The 20,360-nt window shown below is 40.8% G+C and overlaps 2 protein-coding genes across 7 annotated transcripts in view; both read right to left on the bottom strand.

The window, feature by feature from the left end:
• FEZ1 (fasciculation and elongation protein zeta 1) overlaps positions 1-3,486 on the bottom strand; it is a 41,216-nt gene extending 37,730 nt beyond the window's left edge. The window contains exon 1 of one of the 6 annotated variants that reach the window (XM_042476490.1): positions 3,465-3,486. The gene's annotated coding sequence lies outside the window, so the exon portion shown is untranslated. Of the gene's footprint in view, positions 1-2,514; positions 2,537-3,013; positions 3,402-3,464 lie in introns of those variants that run through there. The other 5 variants (XM_042476492.1, XM_042476493.1, XM_042476488.1 and 2 more) reach the window with 5 other exon arrangements.
• A 2,246-nt stretch (positions 3,487-5,732) lies between these two features.
• On the bottom strand, positions 5,733-20,339 carry ELMOD3 (ELMO domain containing 3). The gene is made up of 10 exons (XM_042477102.1): positions 20,152-20,339; positions 18,604-18,673; positions 15,955-16,020; positions 13,057-13,148; positions 10,898-11,021; positions 10,135-10,257; positions 9,221-9,351; positions 8,147-8,223; positions 7,613-7,740; positions 5,733-7,042 (listed from the first exon to the last, which is right to left on the bottom strand). Exons 1-10 carry the CDS (start codon positions 20,224-20,226, stop codon positions 6,828-6,830), a joined length of 1,101 nt encoding a protein of 366 aa, XP_042333036.1. The 5' UTR covers positions 20,227-20,339; the 3' UTR covers positions 5,733-6,827.
• Positions 20,340-20,360: the final 21 nt, after the last annotated feature.

The raw sequence follows: 20,360 nt of genomic DNA, 5'->3' as shown, positions 1-20,360 counted from the left end.
TCTTCATCTATGTATTTATCTCATGTTTTCAAAACCAAAGTTTTTTTTCTCTATGTATTGTAAATCTTTCAAACAATTTTAAATAGGAAAACCATTTTGTATCATCTCACTAAGCACTCATCGATTGCTGAGAGTAGTTCTTTTTCCATTTTAGGGCATAGAAACTTCTGGCAGCGGATGCCATGTAGAATATAATTGTTCCATATTTTTTTATTCAGTTTTTCATCCAGATGGTTTTTTTAAGGATAATTTCTATCTACTGGTGTATTGATCTTCCTATTAACTATATCTACTGATCAAAAATAAGAAGAGATGTAGAGGGCAGCTCTGTCTGGTTCCTTTTTAAACTTTAAATGACTTTGTTCTCTCCCCATTTATTATGATTTAAGCATGTATATCACTTTTATCCGGCCCACATCCCAACCTTTCCCATCTTCCTTCTTTCCTTAACTTCCACAATTAAATTCCTGTTAATACTACCAAATGCTTTTTCTATGTTCAGAAGTAATAAAGCCAAATTCTTTTCTAGTTGTCTTCCATAGTGTTCTATTGTGTTTAATACTCATCTTGTGTTCTCTTTTAACTATCATCTAGGCATAATACTGCTTTGGTCCTCCTGGATCCAGTGTTGTAAGCCCCCTTTTAATCTATTGGCCAGAATAGAGGAGGAAATTTTGTAGCCAATGTTCAGCAGAATCCTATGGTTTTCAAAGTCTTTCTGGCAGTGTAAAGAAACTTGCTACAATTATTTGTTTGTTCCTTCAAGAAGAAAATTAGCGAAGAAATACATCCCCATCATTTATGCTCTGTTGTCCAATTATCTCCATTATTGTGGGGAAAGCATGGGCAAACTGCATTCTTGCAGACTCTCTTCTTTATTAATGGACTTTGGCAGGCTTACTTGATAGTAGTAGTAGCAGCAACGTAAAAATATCTGACAGACACCAGACTCCTTTGCACTGCACAATTATTGTGCTATGATTGCACTTAAACTGCCATGGAATTCTGGGAGATGTATTTATAATTTTCAGCTTCTGACCTCTAACATGTCATCTGATTAAAACACCAGGATTCTATAGGATGTTGTCACCGCAGTTAAAGTGGAATCACAATGTTATCATTCTGTACATTGTGAAGAGGGTCTACCATCCCCGTTTCCCACAGTATTTCACTGACACATGTCAGATGATTTGTGGGGGGTATTAATATGGAAGCTGGACTCAGCTGTCTAGGGCCTGTTACAGACTGCCAAAATAAAGCTGCTTCGGGTCTCTTTGGAGGTATGCTATTTAAATGATACATGGTTCCTAAGAGTCTGGAGGTCGCGCCAAAGCCACACTCCATTCCTAAGCACTGGAGTGCAGCTTTGCTGCAGCTTCTGGATTCTTAGGATGCATGCATCATTTAAACAGCATACCTCCAAAGAGACCCGAAGCAGCTTTATTTTGGCAGTCTGTAAGAGGCCTAGGGTTCCTCAGATGGTTCTCAGATGCTGTCCATCCACATGTTTTGGACTTCACCTCCCAGAAGCATCAGCCACCATGCCCAGTGGTCAGGGATTCTGGGAGCTGTATTCAAAAACATCTAGGTGACTACAGCTTGACAGCTACAGCCTCTGAATACAGAGCTGAAAAATGCAATGAAGTATTAGCATCAGCAGCAGGCCTGCCAATGTGAGGAGCCTTCAATAGCTGCCCCAGGATGCCAGATGCTGACACAAGCTCAGGCCATTTCCAGTTGAGCTCTGTTTGCACTCTCTGTGGGCCTCCCTGAGGAGCCACACATCACAGTCACACTGTCAGGGTAAAAGTTTATTAGAGGTCACCTTGCTTTGTGAGCCAGTTGCGAAGAGCCCTTCCCTCCACACTGATCTTTAAAAAATAATTAAGAAAAGAGACATGGAAAAATCATGCCCAAGGTCCCTCCCTCCCTTCCTTCCTTCCTTCTTTCCTTCCTTTTCTTTTTTTTTTTTTCATATACAGCATCCTTCCATACAAACATGTCTCACCATCCATAACATGCTCACACAAGCATCTTGTCCTCACACCACAAGCACAGCAGCAATATATTGGATATGCATCCCTCCTTCCCTGAAAAAAACATAAATTTGGTTCTCTCTCAGTTCAGCCACAAGCCTTTTCCAAACGGCCTCCAAGATACTTCAGAAGCAGTCATGGTGGCTTCCTTCCCAATGCCAAAACAACTGTAGCACCTCACCATTTCTGCACATGCAGCTGCACACCACAGACCATGAGCCCACAAATATCTGTACTCGCCCATAAACCGTTTGGAACTTTCCTGTTAATAAAAAGCAAACAAACCAACATCATACTACACATGCACTCTCATAAATAAATAGTGTCTCATAAATAAAACCTGTGCCACCTTCCCTTGCAGGCAGCATGATTCACAATGCAATCTTCTTTGTCTCATGCAAAAACACACAGTCATGTCTCCCATGCTTTCTGTTGATGTCTGCCATCCACCTCTTTTACATAGATGCACATGACCCACCTGTATATACATCTTTCCCACTGTCATAGGTAGAAAAGCAGAAGTATCCAATCTGTACATGGGATGCATCTGTGATCCAAACTTAAGGAAGAAATGTTGTAGGTATTTGTGTGTGTGTACATATACATATATTCTCCCTTCCAAAACAGGCAAACAATCTTTAGATATACAAACACACCCATGCATAAGAGCATTCTCAGATACACACAGAGTGTTTCATGCCAGTTGAACCAAAGACAGCCACCACCATGCCTCCACACACAACTGTATTGCCTCCTCCCTTCACAAATGGCAAAAGGAGTCCCTCCAAAATGCAGAAATACCATTTCTCATGATAAAACAACAGGCTACACGAAGTGTGCCATCGGTCTGGCCTTTTGGAGCAGACAATAGGAAAGGCTTGGTTAGAAGCCTTCACACATGAGCCATTGACACTGCTTTGCTTTCCTAATCCCCCACCCTACCACCCCACCCCACCCCAGTGACCACAGATACATACCTGAGTGTCGCTGGCAGTAACCCTGGTCTTAGCTCAACATCCCATCCAATAAACCCACTGATGGAAAGAGGAAAAGGAGAAAACAAGGGAACAAAATCCCAGATTTGTGATGGGAAGCAGCCAGCAGCAGCACCACCAGCTGCCTGCCTGCCTGCCTGCCTGCCTTTACGGGAAAGGAAACACAGTGCTCTGCTGCCCCCCCCCCCCTTCTCTGCAGAGAGCTTGAACAATCTGTGGGCTCAGCCTTCCTCATCAATATGCATCAGCTCCAAGACACTGACACCACCAACAACAACACCATGGTTGCATTAAATCCAGATGCCAGGCCCTTCCAAAGACACAGGAGCCCCAGCACTCAAAGAAAAGCTGTTTTGCCCTATGATCAGAAAGGGTTGCTGGTGTGGGCAAAGGCTCCCCCTTTATACAAATACAAAACCTTCCCTGATTGTACCCCAACTATGGCAGTCACATCTTCTTGCCCTGCAAAATGGATGGAGTCATCACAACACAAAGGAATATTCTGAGCAGCACCAGAGCTAAAGCATCTGCTCCTAATCTCTTTCTTCTAAGGCTCGGGAAATGTGGCATTCACATGGCAGTGTTGCCATGCCATCTGTTTGTCAGCCTCCGATAAATAAATAAATAAATAAATAAATACAAAACTGCAGAGGGGGATGGCTGGGAAATTGGTGAGGGACATTGCAGGTAGCATGGAACAACCTCCATTTGGTGATATTTCAGGTATGATCCAACTGATGCTCCTTCTCCCTGCAGCCCTGCTGAATCCAGAAAACTGACCAGGCTGCGGAGTCACATTTTTCTTGGCATCTAACTTTTTTCCTCATCCTTTCAGGTACTGAAACATTTTCCAATTTTAGGTATAACATGTTCAGAGATCACAGGTTTTTTGTAAAGATGATTGATTGATTTTCCCTGTGCTCTCAAAGTTGAGTCACAAGATGTCTTCCAAACATATCAGAAATCTCAATCACGCATAGTAAATATTAAACCACACATTAATTAAAATCATCAGTTAAAACACTTTATTAGAATATCACATTTTAAAGCATTAAAATAAAAAAATTAATGTTTTAAAATGTGGTGTTCTAAGTACAGTATATTGTTTTAAGGCCCACTTAGTTATTGAAGGCCTTCTGAATAGAAAGGTCTTTGCTTTGGAAGGACAACAGAGGCAGAGCAGCCTAATCTCTCTGTGGAGGGCATTGCATAGTCTAGGAGCAGCCACCAAAAGGGCCCTCTTCTGCATCCCCACCAAAACAGTGATGGGACTGAGAGAAGAATCTTTAAACTCCAGAAGGCTCATATGCTGAATGATCTGGTGTATACATATAAATAAAAGGTAATTCCTGACCTCTTGAGACAGCTTGGATTCTGCACTGGTCAGGAAAGAAGAGGGATAATCTGTTCCTTCTTCCCCATCACGCTCCGTCACCTACACAGAATTCCTGGTCACCTGTGGCTAGTTGTTAACTTTATCATCAAACATTAATTTCCTTTGTGCATGTTGTTGGTAGCTTCCATGAGCATCTTTATGGAAAAGTGTGCTGCAGCATAGGGCTAACATGTCTATATCCTAACAATCATGTGATGGCATATCTGGACGTTCGGCACTTATTCCGACAACTTCAAGGAGAGCCAACAAGTGTTGAACCTTATCCCAATAGCAAATCTAGCCATTTTAGGGTATGACCCAACTGAGCTATTAAATTTGCACAACATTCAATTGTGCAGCTTTATGTATTTTCAAATAAAGAGGAACCTAATATCTCCTTACACAAGCAATTCCTTTCATACCAATGCAAGGCTAGGGCACAGTTCTGCCCCCATCACCACCCCAGGCAAGGCTGTGGATATAGCCTAGTCACAAAAGTATAACTGTTAGTGTGAAGCAGAAGGCTTTCATGGCCGGCATCCATAGTTTTTGTAGGGGTTTCGGGCTATGTAGCCATGTTCTAGAAGAGTTTCTTCCTGACATTTTGCCAGCATCTTCAGAGAATGCTTGCCTGGCAGGAGTGATTGGCATGTGTATTGCTCTGTTGCTAATGGCAGGTCTCAGGGTGGGAGGATATGCACAAGAAGATTAGTGTCTGCTGGGAAACCCCTGATCCTGGGAGATTTCTCACTTGCATTTGTTGAGTCTTCATCTTGCTATTTTTCAGGACTGGTAGCCAAACCTTGTTTACTTTAAGGGTTTTTCTGTGCTTGTAGACTTTAAAGCCACTGAAAGCATTAATTGGCCTTCCAGCTATCCTCAAAAATACAATGATATTTGTGGTCCAGCCAAGACAGTTGTTCTTGACTTATAGATGCTACATACAATACTCATACAATAATACTCCTGGACAAATGCTGAATTTTGAAATGAATGATATCTAGATTCATTATAACTCAAGTACAGTGCACCCTTGCTTTACGCGGGGGATCCATTCCGGACTCCCCCGCATAAAGCAAATTCAACGCATGCTCGAGCCCCATGTAAATGAATGGGGCTCATGCACGCGGTGGCATGGTGGTACAGCAGCATGCATGCACCATAGGCACGCGCCCAATTCATCCCTATGGGATGCGCCACCCATTCCTCCCCACACGGCTTTCAGTGTACTGTATGCTGAAAGCCACATAAAGCGTGTGCGCATATGGCACAGGCACACTGTAGTTTGAAATTTTAAGTTGAACAAAACACACAGACATCTTGGAGTTGAAGACTATAATATGTTTAATGGAAAAGCCTCTCATCAGCCAAGGACTAGAATTTTTACATATAGCTGGCACGCCAGAAAGGATGTCCGACTGAGATTATCACAATGAGAAATGAATCAATGGGGAGATCCTGTGGCATCTGTCTAAAAGTTCATTGTGCACAGCTTTCACCAAATAAGATAGACATTCAAACCTCCAGTCACATGGTAAGCCTCAATGACCACCAACAGCGACTCAAAAATCTAAGATTGTGGGAGAATGGGGCTAGGACAGTACTGGCTCTATCACATGGTTGGAGGCTACCGATTGCTTAAGTTCACAGTTACAACCAACATATGGCAAGTTTTTAAACAGCAAGTTTTTCACAGTTGATTTTATTACCATCCTCAATAGCATATATGTTGGACAGTTGCAATGTCAGGATATCTAGTGGTTGTTGACTACAGCTCATTAAAAAGACCCAATAAATAAATAAACGTGTGGGTTGATACATCATAGCAGGTACACACCAACGGAGAATGGATGTTTCCCAGTTGATGGAATAAAAGGATTCAACAGCTTTTTGCCTCATATATTCCCACACAAAACCCTAACTGAAGGAAATCTAGGCCCATGACAAGCCTCTAGTTGTTCAAGGCTCACTTTAGTTCTGATTCACAAATGCATAAAGATGGATTTCTTAGCTCACTTAACTGATGTCCTCTTAAACCCTGATAACTGGAAGAATATTTTATTTTCAGGGTACAATGGGAATTCAGAAAAATCAGATATACACTCCTGCTGCAAAAGAGGGCTGGTTTCATAGCTTTAGTGCAATAAATCTGGGATGAACGGATCCTGTCCAGATTGCCTCATTCTAGAATGAGGCAGTTTGCTCTTGATCCCTGATTCCATCCCGAGGCTCCCTCTATACCTGATTTAATGGTTTTGGCCCAAAACTGAAGCCTTGCATGTCTACTATAGCAGCATTTCAAGCTCTTCAGTCCTTCTGCGAACCTGTTGCAGCAGGGCCACTGAGCCCATGGGAGACCACATCGACTGGCTTTGTTGATTAATCACATACAAAGACGGGCTGAGTCCTCTTGGATCCAAATCAGCTCTCTTGTTCTTGCTCAGCTGGCAGGTCACCTACTCCAGTAAATGTTAATTCTTTATCGTCAGTGGTAATGGAATTTAGGTTGGAACCCAGAACTTCTGATGAACGAGCCTGAAAGCCATCTTCCCCTGTCAAAACAGTATGCCCGTTCATATACATCTCCAAATGTTTTAGCAGTTGCTTTGGGTTTCTTTTGGCAAATGCTTCCAGTTCTATGGAGAGAAAAAAGAAACAATAATACTGTAGATCATATATCACTGCGGTTTTTATCTGAAGATTCTTCTATAGGAACCTGCCTGCATTTTGAGATCTTCAGGTAAAGTTCTACTCTTTCTCCACCTTCAAAGCTACATCTGATGTTAATACAAAAGCTGGCACACATACTTCTGGCAGCAGCCACAGACCTTTTGGTTTTTACAGGCTTTTGGGAACTGACTTTGCATGGGGAATTTTTAATAATGCACTACATTGTCTGTCTTCCTTGTTTTTCTGAATTGCTTGTGCTTCTGAATTGCTTTTAATGTTAATATTATTATATGTTAACTTTTATGTGATGTGAACAGATCTATATATTTTTTTAACTTTTAAAAATGGCTTATATTGAACTAACAGAATTACAAATGCACACAGACACAAAACCTGTCAAAACATGTCAAAAATAAATCACCATAACATTACTTCCATGCATGAGTCCAAGCATGGCAAATAGTCATTTTTGATGTACATTCACAGAAAAAGCCAAAATTATGTAATCTATTGTGAAGTGGTCTATAAGAGCCCACCTTTAAGAACAAAGCCAGAGTCAGAAATGGTCTTTCGTTGTGTTTTCCAGATATTGAAGAGGCGTAAAAATACGGCCACATACAAATCATTTAGTACTGCAATCACCTGCTGTCTTCGATTGCATTCTCTGAAAGAGACAAGCACAGAATATTTTCTCCCAGAACTATCCAGTCTTTTAGCTGAAGAAATTTAAATAAATGTGTACAAAACTAAATCTCAGCAAAGGTGCCTGTATGAAGATAGTGGAAGAAAGTGTCAAAACTTCATGCATATTTAAACAAAATATTATCTGTTATTATAGAGAAAGGCCCTCTCAAATAGTCTTGTTTATTCGTATTGTAGTAGCATACACAATCAAAACAGCCTCACAAATAAAGATGGCATTGTCTTTTATTTGGAGCCCACTGATTAAGGTTCCCCCTCACTGATTAATCTGATTAATTTAGCCAACTGATCTGTCAATTAAAGCTTGCAGCCTTAGATAAGCCACAGTCAGAGAATTAGAGGCATCATGTCACTTGCAACAAACTCACCTAGAAAGGCGTTCTTCTCTCAGTACTTGGATTACAATACGAGTAATATTCACAGACATCACACAGAAAGGGAAATTCTTTAAAGAAAGCAGAAGTGATTCAGAGAAGCATGCTTTCTCGCTAATTAACTACATACAGAATTTACTTTATTATATACAGCACTGCATAACAACCTTTTCATAAAGATTTGAAAAAGCTTTCTCTTTTTAACCTGACATTTAAAGTGAACCAAATGCAAATACCAAGATCTGAAAGAACAACTTCTGGTTTTAGATCCTGAATGCTTTCAGTGGATTTTCAGGTTTGCTTCTGCTTTTTGCTGAACCTTTAGTTTGGATGATCCAACTGGCCTGGGGCCATGGCATTTTCTTTGCACAAGGCACAAGAAATGTTGGCCCTTTCAACTCCAAGAAGGTCCAGCCAGAATAGCCAGTGATAAAGACTTGTGAGAGTTTTATCTAAAACCTTTGGAGGGGCAGAGGACATCCTGGAAAGTTACTTGCTAAGAAGAATGAATAAAATGGACAAGTTGCAGTCATCCATAACCAAGTAGTGGTAAGATGATGCTCTGGGACCATTGCTCAGCTATGAATACCTTCAGCACAATCCTGGCCCATGCACCACTGCCTCTTAGAGCCCAAACCTCCCAGCTACTTTTGATCACCCTAACTGCCTCTGGCCTTTGAACCTTTGGTCTCATTTATTTACTTGTAGTGTTCATATAGTTGACTTCCAAAGGCCTCTAGTGGAACCAATTTTAGTACATGCCTCTGGGAATACATTAGTCACCTTTCAGCATCACAGTATGTATTTCATTGTCACTGTGTTTGCCAGCATTACTCCTGTAGCAGCTGAAGAAGTGTCTGTTTAAAATTTATGTTTGGAATGAAGATTAGAGATAGGAATTATGTCTTTTGAAATCTTTGTAACAGACCACTATAGAGAATGATTTAGTCTAGAAAACCTGTTTTCTTGCAACTAGTAGAAAATTAGGTTGCTAAAATGATCTCTCCCACAGATTTGCAGTGATATTTTGATATCCAGAGTATGAGCAGTAGGAAAGAAGAAACATGCCTGTGTTTCATGATGGGATAGCTTGAAAATCTCTCGAGCTACAGGTAATATCCGAGAATCCATTACAAAATATAGTGTTTGCATCAATCCTAGCAATCCAGTCCCACGCAGATCTGTGCCAGGATCCATCCCTAGGTATAAAACACACACATAAAGCTCGTTAAGCAGAACTAATAAAGGTTCTTATGTTGGCCATATTTGTATTATTACTACTCATGTAATGTTACATTAGAGGATTATTAATTGCCAGGTCAAACCCCAAAAGATAATACTAAAAAGCACATAATGAAAGCTTAATGTTATCTCTTGTGAACACACAACACAATACGTCTTTCTATTACATAATCATGCCTGACTGCATCCATATTTCAGAATTTGAAAAAAAATGATCAGTGGTGATTTATAGGATTATTGACCAAGTGATGTAGTTGGTGGATCTCACAACAGTGATCCCAGAAGTATGCCAAGCATATTCCTTAACCCTGCATAGCACTTATTGACCTCCATCCTGCAAATCTGATACACCTTCTAAACATACTCTCCAGATCTTCTGGGGCCAGTTAGACTGGTCCTTGGTTCAGCTTTATTCCTGGTAAGGGAGTACATGGAGACTGTGGAGGCTATACAGTGCGCCCTTTCCTTACATGGGGGATCCGTTCTGCATAAGGGAAATACCGTGTATGATGGAGTGGTGTGCAGTTTTCAGCATATGCTGAAAGCCATGTATCGCATGCTGGTGTATGATACAGGCGCCAGATTCATGATGCTGGAATTCCAAGAAGATAAAAGGTACACGCTTTTTGTACCATTCCTTTTGGTCATTTTCATCATACAAATGCTAGTGAATCCGAATAAGATTTTACCACCATGTAAAAGTTCTTTTAAAGAATGTGGTTGTTCTACTTCTGCCATACCTTGAAATCCCAGGTCCTCCCAATGGGCTCCATAACGGGCACAATCAAAACGTGAGCTTGTTAATTTCTTGTAGATTGTCTGCAGGATCCGCATGTGCACCTTTTCGTTGTTATCCAAGCCACCTGTACAGGGAATCCCTGATTACTTCTTCAGCATAACAGAATAAGAGTCAGAGCTTTGAAAAGTTTTCTTTTTGGGCTATACAATCTAGTAACTTTTCCAAACTCTGAAAAAGCTGGTATTTTGAATATAAGGGCTCAAGTTCAATTCCCGATGTTTTTGCCAAAGGATCTTAGATAACTGTGAAGAAGAAGAAAATTCTGTTTTAAATCCTTTGCAAGATGCTGCCAGTCAAAGTAGAGGATACTGGGCTAGATAGAACAAGGATCTGGTACCTTTATCTGAACAAATAAAACTGTCTTAGTCATACTGGTGATTGGCAGTGGATTTTTAGTTTCACACAAGTGTCTTTTCTAGAACTACCTCAAGGTGGCCAGGGATTGAAACTGGGGCTTTCTGCTTGAAAAGCATATAAATTGCTGCTCAGGCAGAGAATGTTTAAGTATTACTTGTTGGACTGCAGCCAGGATGCACTGGCCACTCTGGCAGGAGATTCTTGGTGTGGCCCAAACAAGTAATTTTTCCAAGCTCTGGCTATAAACCAAATCTTCCCAGATTTTCAAGGTAAGGTGATATTAAGCAAGTTGGAGTTCAACCTCCTTAAGAAGGTTGCTTGCCTTTGCTATCAGAACGGATACTCACACTGAGCAATTGCCAGAGCTAAGTCCCTCTCGTTTTGCAGCTGTTGATGGAGGCGGGGAGGACCAAAAAGAAAATGGGCAAAAGCAGCAAGTCCTCTTCTTTGAACTGTTGGCCGAATCTTTTTCTGGAATGAAAAGTAGTAAAAGAGGAAATGAGGTTCATGAGAAAAGTACACTCTGGTAGCATTCGTAAAAAAAAACACAGCCAACCAAGCCACTGATACAATTTTCAATTCACTGATACAATTTTCAATGGCCCCAATTTCAGAGTTGTACTATTTATTATAGGGATGGGGTGATTCTAAAATCCCACTTTGGCAGCTCATTCCCTCAAAGCTCCCACACACACACACATATATATTTAAACTGGCACAATTTTAGACCAAACATTGCAACAAAATTCCAGAAGAGTTGTAGTCTGACCTCCCACATCCAAACAAAATACTTGTTTTCTTGACCACATAACTGTCCAAAATGGCAAATAGAAATGCCATGATGTCACTTCAGTGCTTCCATGCAGCCTGCAGCAGGTTCAGAGGGCAAGACTTGGCTCCCCTTCCCCAGATTTGTATGCCCCTTGTTTATCAGTTACCCTGACATCCTATCTTTAATCCAATGAACCCAAGGGAGTGTGCATGGCTCTTCTCCACCACACTTGACCCTTAGAACAACCAATTTGAAGTTGGGAGAGGGAGAATACCTCACCCAAAGTCACCCATTAAGTTCCATGGCTGGGTGGGTATAAAAAGTAGATTTCCCAAGCCTCAGAACACCTTTCTAAGCACCATGTGTACAAAGTGGCATGGCATGAGGAGTTGAGATATTTTCCCCACCTTGCTTGAATATGAGGCAACAGACTTGGGAACAAATATAACTACTCTGAATTTGTAAATGCTTCCATGCTTTTTTAATTCAGATTTAGTTAAATTACTCCTACACACACACACACACTGGGGCTGTGAACTTCATCTACTGTTGCTGAGTTTGTACTGTTTTGCCCTTAAAATATGCATGCTTCCCATATGACTTTTTTTACAATAGTCATCCTTCTAGGACGCATTCGGCAGCACCAATGTAAATGTACACAAGGTGTGCAGGGAGCTTGTACCTTGTTCTAAGGAAAACAAGAGACCATGTTTTTCCACCCTTACAATAAATATATTGGCAGTGGTTGCATATGATTTGTTGAATGGTTGCAAAAATGGATGGAGGAATATATGTGACCATGTATTGTCCTTCCCGATATAAATCTTCATGTTAATATGCTCTTTGGGAAACTTGTCCTTAAAGGTCTTAGGTAACACAAGTGAAGTTTAAAAAGAACTGGGCAGGTTCTATACAAGCATTACTGTGCCTTGCTATACCTTACAAGATGTAAGTATAACATCTTCTGGCTAAGAAGTATAAAGTAGTTGTTGTTTTTGCATGAAGTCAAGTCATTTTTTACTTATGGTGACATTAATGTGAACATGTTGTGAGGTTTTCTTGGCAAAATTTGTTCAGAAGCAGTTTGCCATTGCCTTCTTCTGTGGCTGAGACTTGTCTAAAGTCATCCAGTGGGTTGCCATGGCCAAGCAGGGAATCACGCCTAGTCTCCAGAGCTGTAGCCCAACAGACAAACCATGACACTTTGCTGGCCCATGTGAAAAGTGTGGAGAATCCAAAGTTCAGAGTGCGATTTTGCCTGCAGAAAAAGTGGTGGTCACAAATATTTTCTGAACTGTGAATCAAATGTATATAAATTGCATGGAACATAATTACTGCATGTTAAGATGGCTTGCCTCCTATTGAGATGGGCCAGAAGGAAATTATTTGTGTCAGCATACATTGTAATCAGATGGAAATCGCACAAATTTAATATTTATGGAGAAATTCTGTAGTACTTATAGCCAAAAAGCATTTGCCTTGTAGTCTTGTATGTTTAATGGCCAAAAGTGGGGGCGGGATAAAGCTGGAGAAAGGAAGGAAAAGAGCACAATCATGGAGATTTCAGTTACTGGCTCCAGTAATTCTAGATCTCTCTGCCAAAATGAAGTATGAATTAAGAGTACTCATCCCAGAAGTTATTTGAGAACCAAACAAGAATTGTCAGCACTTTCAATGTCTCACAAAATGTAAGTAGTATCATTGTTTAATCAATCTTGGTTGGCATATACATACCCTGCAGTCTGAGAGATCTGCTGTCTGAAAATACTGCAGTGCTTCATTGAAAGAGATTAAGGGAATGGGGCCAAGAGGCTTTTCCACAATTCCTACAATTGCAAGAGAAAGAGAGCACATTTATTTATTTCTACCTGTGAATGCTCAAGGTAGAGTCAACAGAGAGAACAACAAACAATGTTAGGAATGATTAAAACAAAACAAGAGAATAAAACTTTCAGCATCATAACCCTCTTATATAAGTCTAAAAACTCAAGTATTTAGTACAGTACACATGCATTTGGAATAATGTGTACAGTACAGTTTTGGCTTGCCAACACAAAAAGGATCATGTGGAATTTTTAAAAGTACAAAAAATGCTGATCAGAAACTAAATTGAGTAGATATTTCCAAGTTGATTTTGCAGTCCTTTCAGCAATCTAATGGTGGGACGAGACAGACGGCCCAAAAGCGGCATGGCCGCAGCGATTTTAACATTAGCAACTACACCAACCGCATGGTCCCTAACCCTATAACGTGCCGGTGACAGCATCGTGGCAGTGTCCCATCCACATGGGTGCCAACATGATGTCACGCACATGCTGCATTCAAACGGTATGGCACGGGCATGACGTCTCCGCACCGCCCCCGACTGTTATGGTGGCCTAGTGGCAGCGTGGAAACAACCTCCAAAACGGAACTCCTTTTTGGTGCACACATCATTGGCACGGCAACCAAATGGCTGTGCCAACTATGCAGAGGAGAAAGGGGCCGCCCCTTTCTCCTCTGTAGCACAGGCCCCACTGGGGTGCACTGGGCGCCTAAGGTGCCAGGGCACCACTTTTCCATGCCAAATAGAAGCGGCATTTTGGCCTGGAAAAAGTCAGATTGGGGCCGCAGGGGATGCCGGTAAGGTTGCCCTGGCCCCAATATTAAAAAAAAACCCTCATCATTGTTGATGAAACAGAGACCAGTAAATAGCCCTTGAAGTGGCAGCATCCAAATTCTCAATGGTTGAAGAAATTCAAGACTCAGAGATCAGCAGGAACAGTCATGGCCTTTTTTTTTTTAGAATAAGGATATTTCAATGACTATCTTCAGAAGAGCCAGACAGTAAATGCAGAATACTATTTTAACTTGTTATGTCAATTAAAGGAACCACTGAAGGAAAAATGGTGAGGGAAGTGGTGGAAAGGTGTTCTCTTTTTGCAGGATAATGTACCTGTACACAAGGCTGGCAAGACTATGGATGTTTTGAGGAATTTGGGTTTTGAGTGCATAGATCACCCACCCTTCTCATCAGATCTTCCTCTGTTTCCTCTTTCCAAGCCTTAAAAAGAGTTTGAAATGAAGGATATGTTTGAATGATTCAGTGGTGATAGCAGCAGCAGAGCAGTATTTCAAGGACCAGATATCAGAATAGGGTGGTGTGGGGTAAAGAAACTTGAGAAATGATGTGCCAAGCATGTCAAACTTAGGGGTGAATATATGAAATAGCATGTACGTTTCAGGGCTATAGGTCTTTCCCTTCTTGATCAGGCCAAGAACCTTTCAGCACTTTCTTGTACAAAGCAGGATTCTAAATGAAATAGGCATTTGGTTTTTTCCAATAAGATTCTTCTGTCCTAACCTCTGAGTAAACATAGAGAAGCATGGATAGGGTAAAGCTAAAAGAAGCCGCACACAAAGGGAAAGAAAGAATCACCTTGCTCTCAGTCAGACAACTTATTTGTTATGCCTGTTAAGTAATTTGCTATCTCTAAGTGCCCCTGCCTCGAAGTGCCAGTAAAAATTAAAAAAGCCCCTACAATATGGCCAGAGGGAGATTTTAGATGCTGACCTTTTAATGTACACCATAGTACCTTATGCAGAAAGCCTTGCCTCAATCTCATTAATGCTGCAGTCCTTAATCTTTCATCTTAATCTTTAATTCTGCAGTTAAAGAGTAAAGCATATTTAACTCTTCAATCCTTTACTCACGAAAAGCAGAATTCCAGCTGAATATTGAAGCTGTTGGAATCCTGCTCTGAAATTCTGACATACATAGTAAAATACAAAAATGCTGCCTTCCTTCCAGCAAATCCATCACATTTTTCCAGCCTGAACCAGGAAATGTTTGTTGTTTTACTGCATCATAAACCTTTTTGCTAATTAGTCTTCTGCAATGTTTCAAAGCCCCTTTATATCATTTTTAATGGCAAAATCCATTCAAAGTCAATTAACTTCAGTATGATCATTCACTCTTGTTCCATTTGAAATCAGAACGTAGTCTTTCGTATCTCAGTAGCATACATTTTTTTTATCTACATTATGAACATTACAAATCCTATGAGGCAGCATAACTATGGACCACACTGCAAATCCAAAGAACAGGGTGGGCAGAGCCATCGCATGGCTCCTATCACTCAGAGTGAACTTTTCACTTGAAGGAGGAAGAAAAGATTTGAGACAGCATTAATTCCAATGCAACTCTTAGGGTTTATCCTCTTAGTAGAGCTCCCCCTGCTAAGACATTTCAAGGCTCTCTGAATATGAAGCACGTAGTCCACACAGATGTATGCATGCATTTGCACACACAGAGAGATGTACACAGAGTACAATCAGTACATGACTACACAACATACAGTGTATGCCTTTTTAGATTCTATGATCAGTTTGACTACATTCTCCCCAGGGTGCTAAACAACATGCCCAATAATTGAGCTATTTAACTCAATGAAAAGAAAAACTAAAGCATTAGCAACGTACGCTGGGTTTAACATTAGAATTTTCAGACTTCATGACATCCAAAACTTTTACACTGAATTTCTTAGACAAAGTTTCTGTGGTCCTTTTTCTTAATTATCACCCGAACTAACCTACTGTAATGTTCAATTAGTTCCAGTCATGAAGAAAATGTTATTGCAGTTGTTTCCATACCTCCAGGATGGACATTTGCCACAGCATCCCACTCTTCCCTGGCTTGCAGGACCTGTGCACTAACATCTAACAGGAAAGAGAAAGAGAATGATTAGAGATGAAACAACACTGTGGCAAAATTATAACCACTTCTCAAACAGCAGATTTATTATTCCTGAGAGTAGTTCCCAGTTTTAAAAAATCATTCTTTTACACAAAACCTGCTTCCTGTCACTGACTGTGCATTGCACAGCAGTTACTAAATGATTATACAGATGCAAAGCAAAGAGAGTGGAACGTTAAAATAATAGACAGGAGATTCAGAATAAAAGACATTAGTGATAGTGAAAGGATTACCTCCAGTTACTTAGCTCCTAGCTTGTATTCCCCACCACACCACACCACATCACTTTAACTGTTTCCTAAAAGCACATGTTTGGGGAAGGTTGAGGGAGAGGAGCAAATGCAGGCTGCTCCAGTTCTGCACTCCATCACCTGCCCCCATGCACCTAACTGCCCTGTTGGAAGGAACATCAGATACTGGCACCTGTACCAATGGAGTTGCTCATGTTGCTCAGTTTGGGCTTTGGAACATGTGATTCTTGCTCTCTCTCTCTTTCTTTTGTATTTTGTAAATGCTATGGTGAACCTTGAGGACTCAAGTCAAAGAGTAGAATACAAAATCTACTGAGCAAGGGATGGGTCATTTACAGCCATTCAACTGTTGTTAGAGGACAACTGCAATCATCCCTCACCATGGACAATATTCACTAGGACAGGAGGGAGTTTCAGCCCAACAACATTCAGATTTCATAGGCTAGCCATCCTTGTACTAAATAAACACACCTCTCTCATATTTCCACCTGAAATTTTTTTTGAGGGGAAACTTCATCAGCCTTGGCAAGCAAGATATGTAATCCAACTGGATTTGTTAGAGCCAACAAACTCTTGTTTAGTTAGGTCCTGAAATATATACACACACAAGTATTCTGGGAAATCGAGTTAGATTTAAAAGTCAAAACAGATACAGAACTGCTTAGAGGAACATCTGCATTCCCTACATGTCTGCATGTTCCACAACAAGAAGAAGAAAGTAAAAAAGAGCAAATGAACAAAAAAGGATATATTAAATAGAAAGTGACATATTAGTGTGGTGGGAACCATCCTGCAAAAGCAGGATACAGACCTTCTAGCAGGTTGCTCCCCCAGACATCAGAAAGTCTTTCTTTACCTGCCTATTGGAACAAGTGGGAGAAGCAACCCAAGGTACAGGATATTCCACCCCTATCTATTGGGAAATTAAATAATCCTGCAAAGAGTAAGAAAGGGGTTACAGTCTTCTAACAGACTTTGTAAACACTTTAATTTGCTGATATAAAACACAAAAACCCATTCAGAGGCACTGAAAGAAATCACATTTGAACATCAGTGTCAGTATTTAATCAATTCTGAATAACAATTGAATTAACAAAAAATACTGAATTTGTGAAAGAACTGTGTGTGTTATGACATTTGTATTGCATAAATTCAGCAACCAATATATATCACTATAGGTGTGTGTTATTGGCCAGCTTCTAATTTCTCTTTTCCTCAGTAAGGTCTTAGAATGAGTAGTGGCAACACAACTCCAGGCCTCCTTGGAGCAAATGGGTTACCTAGGTCAATTCCAGTATGGGTCCTGCCTCGTTATATGACAGAACAAGCCAGGGTTATCTTGGTGGATGACCTACACAGGGAACTACACAGGGGGAATGTGTCCCTGTTGCTTCTGTTAGATCTCTCAGTAGTATTCAGTACCATCAATCATAGTATCCTTTTGGCCCATTTGGCTGATATGGAACCTGAAGGCACTGTGCTGCAGTGGTTCCAGTTCTTCTTGGATGAATGTTCCCAGAAGGTGGAGCAGGGAGACTGTTGTTTGGCCTCCTAGCCATTAAACTGCAAGGTTCTGTAGGTCTCAGTACTGTCCCCTATGCTTTTTAACATCAACATGAAGCCAATAAGGGATTCATCTAGAGATTTAGGGTTAGGTATTACCGTCATGCTGATAATACCCAGCTCTCTCTGTCTTTTACAACTGATGCCAAGGGGGCTATGGAAATCCTGAATCACCGTTGCATTCAGTGAAGGACTGACTGCATGTGGGTGAATAAAATGAAAGTCAGTGACACTGACCAACAAGAAAGGTAACCTGGGGTTGGATCATAGCCTGTTCTGGATGGGGTTGTGTTCTGTCTGAGATATCAGGTTCGTAGCTTGGGAGTGCTCTTTTCATTAATCTTTATTACGTTGGGGGCTGGCTGGGTCAAGAACCAATGAATAAATGCTTTAAATACCACTGCTTTCAATAGAAACAGATTTGAACAACTTTGTGCAGTAAGAGCTGTTTCATGTTGAATAGCTGCTTCTGTCCACCTAACAGCAGTAGAGGGAAATATGGGAAACAAGCACAACTCCACTAACTCAGCTGAGAAGCCAGCTCTGTATAGCTCCTTCTCTTTCTCAACTGTCATCTCTCGTTGTTGTGATGAACAATCTTCTCAGTGGGCTCAAAAGAATATGACCCAGTCACTGACAGAGTGGTGGCTACAACTCCTGAGCCTCCTAGCTCATAAGAAAAAACAATAGGATTCAAGGTGTTGCATTAAGTTAAGTTAACTAGACCCCTACCTGCTTCTCTGCATCCATTAGGTGTTGCTGACAGAGACTGCAGGAGTCCGTTCTGCTTCAAGGCAGATATCTAAAAGAGGGAGAAACTGTCAGAATACAAAAGGGTGCATAAACCTATTGGCAGCCCTTCTGTAAAGTTTCATTAAGCTAATGTGTTCTGAAGCAATCCATGATGAGACTTGGGCTGTCTGTAGAAAGTGCTAGCACAAAATTTGATTTGAAGAAGGGATGGACAACCCTTTTTCTATCAAGGTCCACATCCTCTTGGGTGCAATCTGTCAAGGATCGCATGGTGAGGCCATAGTAAAAAAATGGCAAGCCTACTCCCATTCACTCACTGTTTCTACTACCCTTTTCTCTTTTCCCCTCATTTCCTCTTTCTCTTTCATATCGTTTAGGAATCTAGGATTAGATCTCCAAAATCTATGACGGCTGCCTGCTTTATAATGCTATATTTGCATATTCACAAACAAACATGTAAAAGGATGTACTAGCGCAATGAGAAATCCCTAAGTACCATACAAACAAAATAAGTTATGAATATCATCCAAGCAAACAGGACATGTTTAGCTGTGGGTTGTTTTTATTAAAACATAAAGCAAAATATCTGCCATAAAAATTGTCCCAACAACTCTATTACTGCATTTTTTGCAGACAAAGAGGGAAGACGGCTACACAAAACACGAGTCCCACCTCAGTGTTTGGGTATTATAGAAGGCCCTTGATCTGGTGGATATGTGGCATTTGTATACCCATCCATTCATTTGAATATATGATGGTGATAAAATATATCAGATTAAGGCCCTTTCTCTACCTGGAGGAATCTTAAAGCAGCTTACCTTAACGTTGGAGTTTATCAGACAAGGGAAATTGGAAGTATAATCCAATGGCAATCCGAAAACAATCATGGGGTTTAATGCTATTGCGTGATAGACAACCACACGCAATTTCGGGTAATGGAAAGTCAGTCCAAACGCAATCATGAGGTTTCACGTTATTGCGTGATAGACTACCACATACAATTTCGGGCAATGGCAAGCTATTTTGGGGCAATGGGAAGTCAGTTCAAACGCAATTCGAATTCACAGAATTTTGCTGAACTAGCAAATTCACGTAAATGCGTTCTGGCCCCTTTCTTTTCTTTCGAAATTAAGAGAAATTCCTCCCGTGTGATAAACTCCATTTATTCTTTCAATTATAAAATCCTGTGATATTTTTACTGCATGTCACATTAGGATATTTTTTGTACTCTGCGCAGGTCTCATAAGGGGAAAATGCAGTAGAAAAGTATTTCTAACATGGTAGAAAGACAACCACTGACCAAAGAACATCCAGCAAACTACTTCAGGCTAACAACCCAATGGCTCTGTTTTAGAGGACATGGTTTGCGGTACCATCTTACTCATGGGAGAGGTCTAGTTTTATATTACGGATGTATTGTTTCTATTTTTGTTTAACCTCTGTGCATTTCAACCATTTCTAGCTAGCCTGAGTGTTTACTGGATAAATGTTTAGGAACTGTAACAACAAGAGAGAACAGTAACTTACAGGCACAGATTTGTAACCTGGATAAGTAACAGCTTGGTCTTCACTCTGGCAGTTGTCTGTGCTGCATCGGTTCATCCCCTAATGGAAACAACGAAACCACAGTCACCAGGGAATGAATTGTTACCTCCCAAAGTCCCAAAGGCACCTATGTTTCTATGAAGAAAAGGAGAACATGTTGAAGCTGTATGAACAGCTGCCTTTTCCAGCTA

This window comes from Sceloporus undulatus, chromosome 6 (assembly GCF_019175285.1).
Source record: "Sceloporus undulatus isolate JIND9_A2432 ecotype Alabama chromosome 6, SceUnd_v1.1, whole genome shotgun sequence".
In the NCBI taxonomy this organism is placed as follows: domain Eukaryota; kingdom Metazoa; phylum Chordata; class Lepidosauria; order Squamata; family Phrynosomatidae; genus Sceloporus; species Sceloporus undulatus.
This window is presented reverse-complemented; position numbering and strand designations above follow the sequence as displayed.

Bases quoted from the DNA above. Each gene is read 5' to 3' on its own strand.
- ELMOD3 (XM_042477102.1), bottom strand. From the start codon at position 20,226: ATGAACCGATGCAGCACAGACAACTGCCAGAGTGAAGACCAAGCTGTT. The intron at 13,149-15,954 runs GTATGGAAACAA...TTGCAATTGTAG, and splicing joins GGCAAATGTCCATCCTGGAG to GAATTGTGGAAAAGCCTCTT. The intron at 7,741-8,146 runs GTGAGTTTGTTG...TGTCTCTTTCAG, and splicing joins AGAGAAGAACGCCTTTCTAG to AGAATGCAATCGAAGACAGC.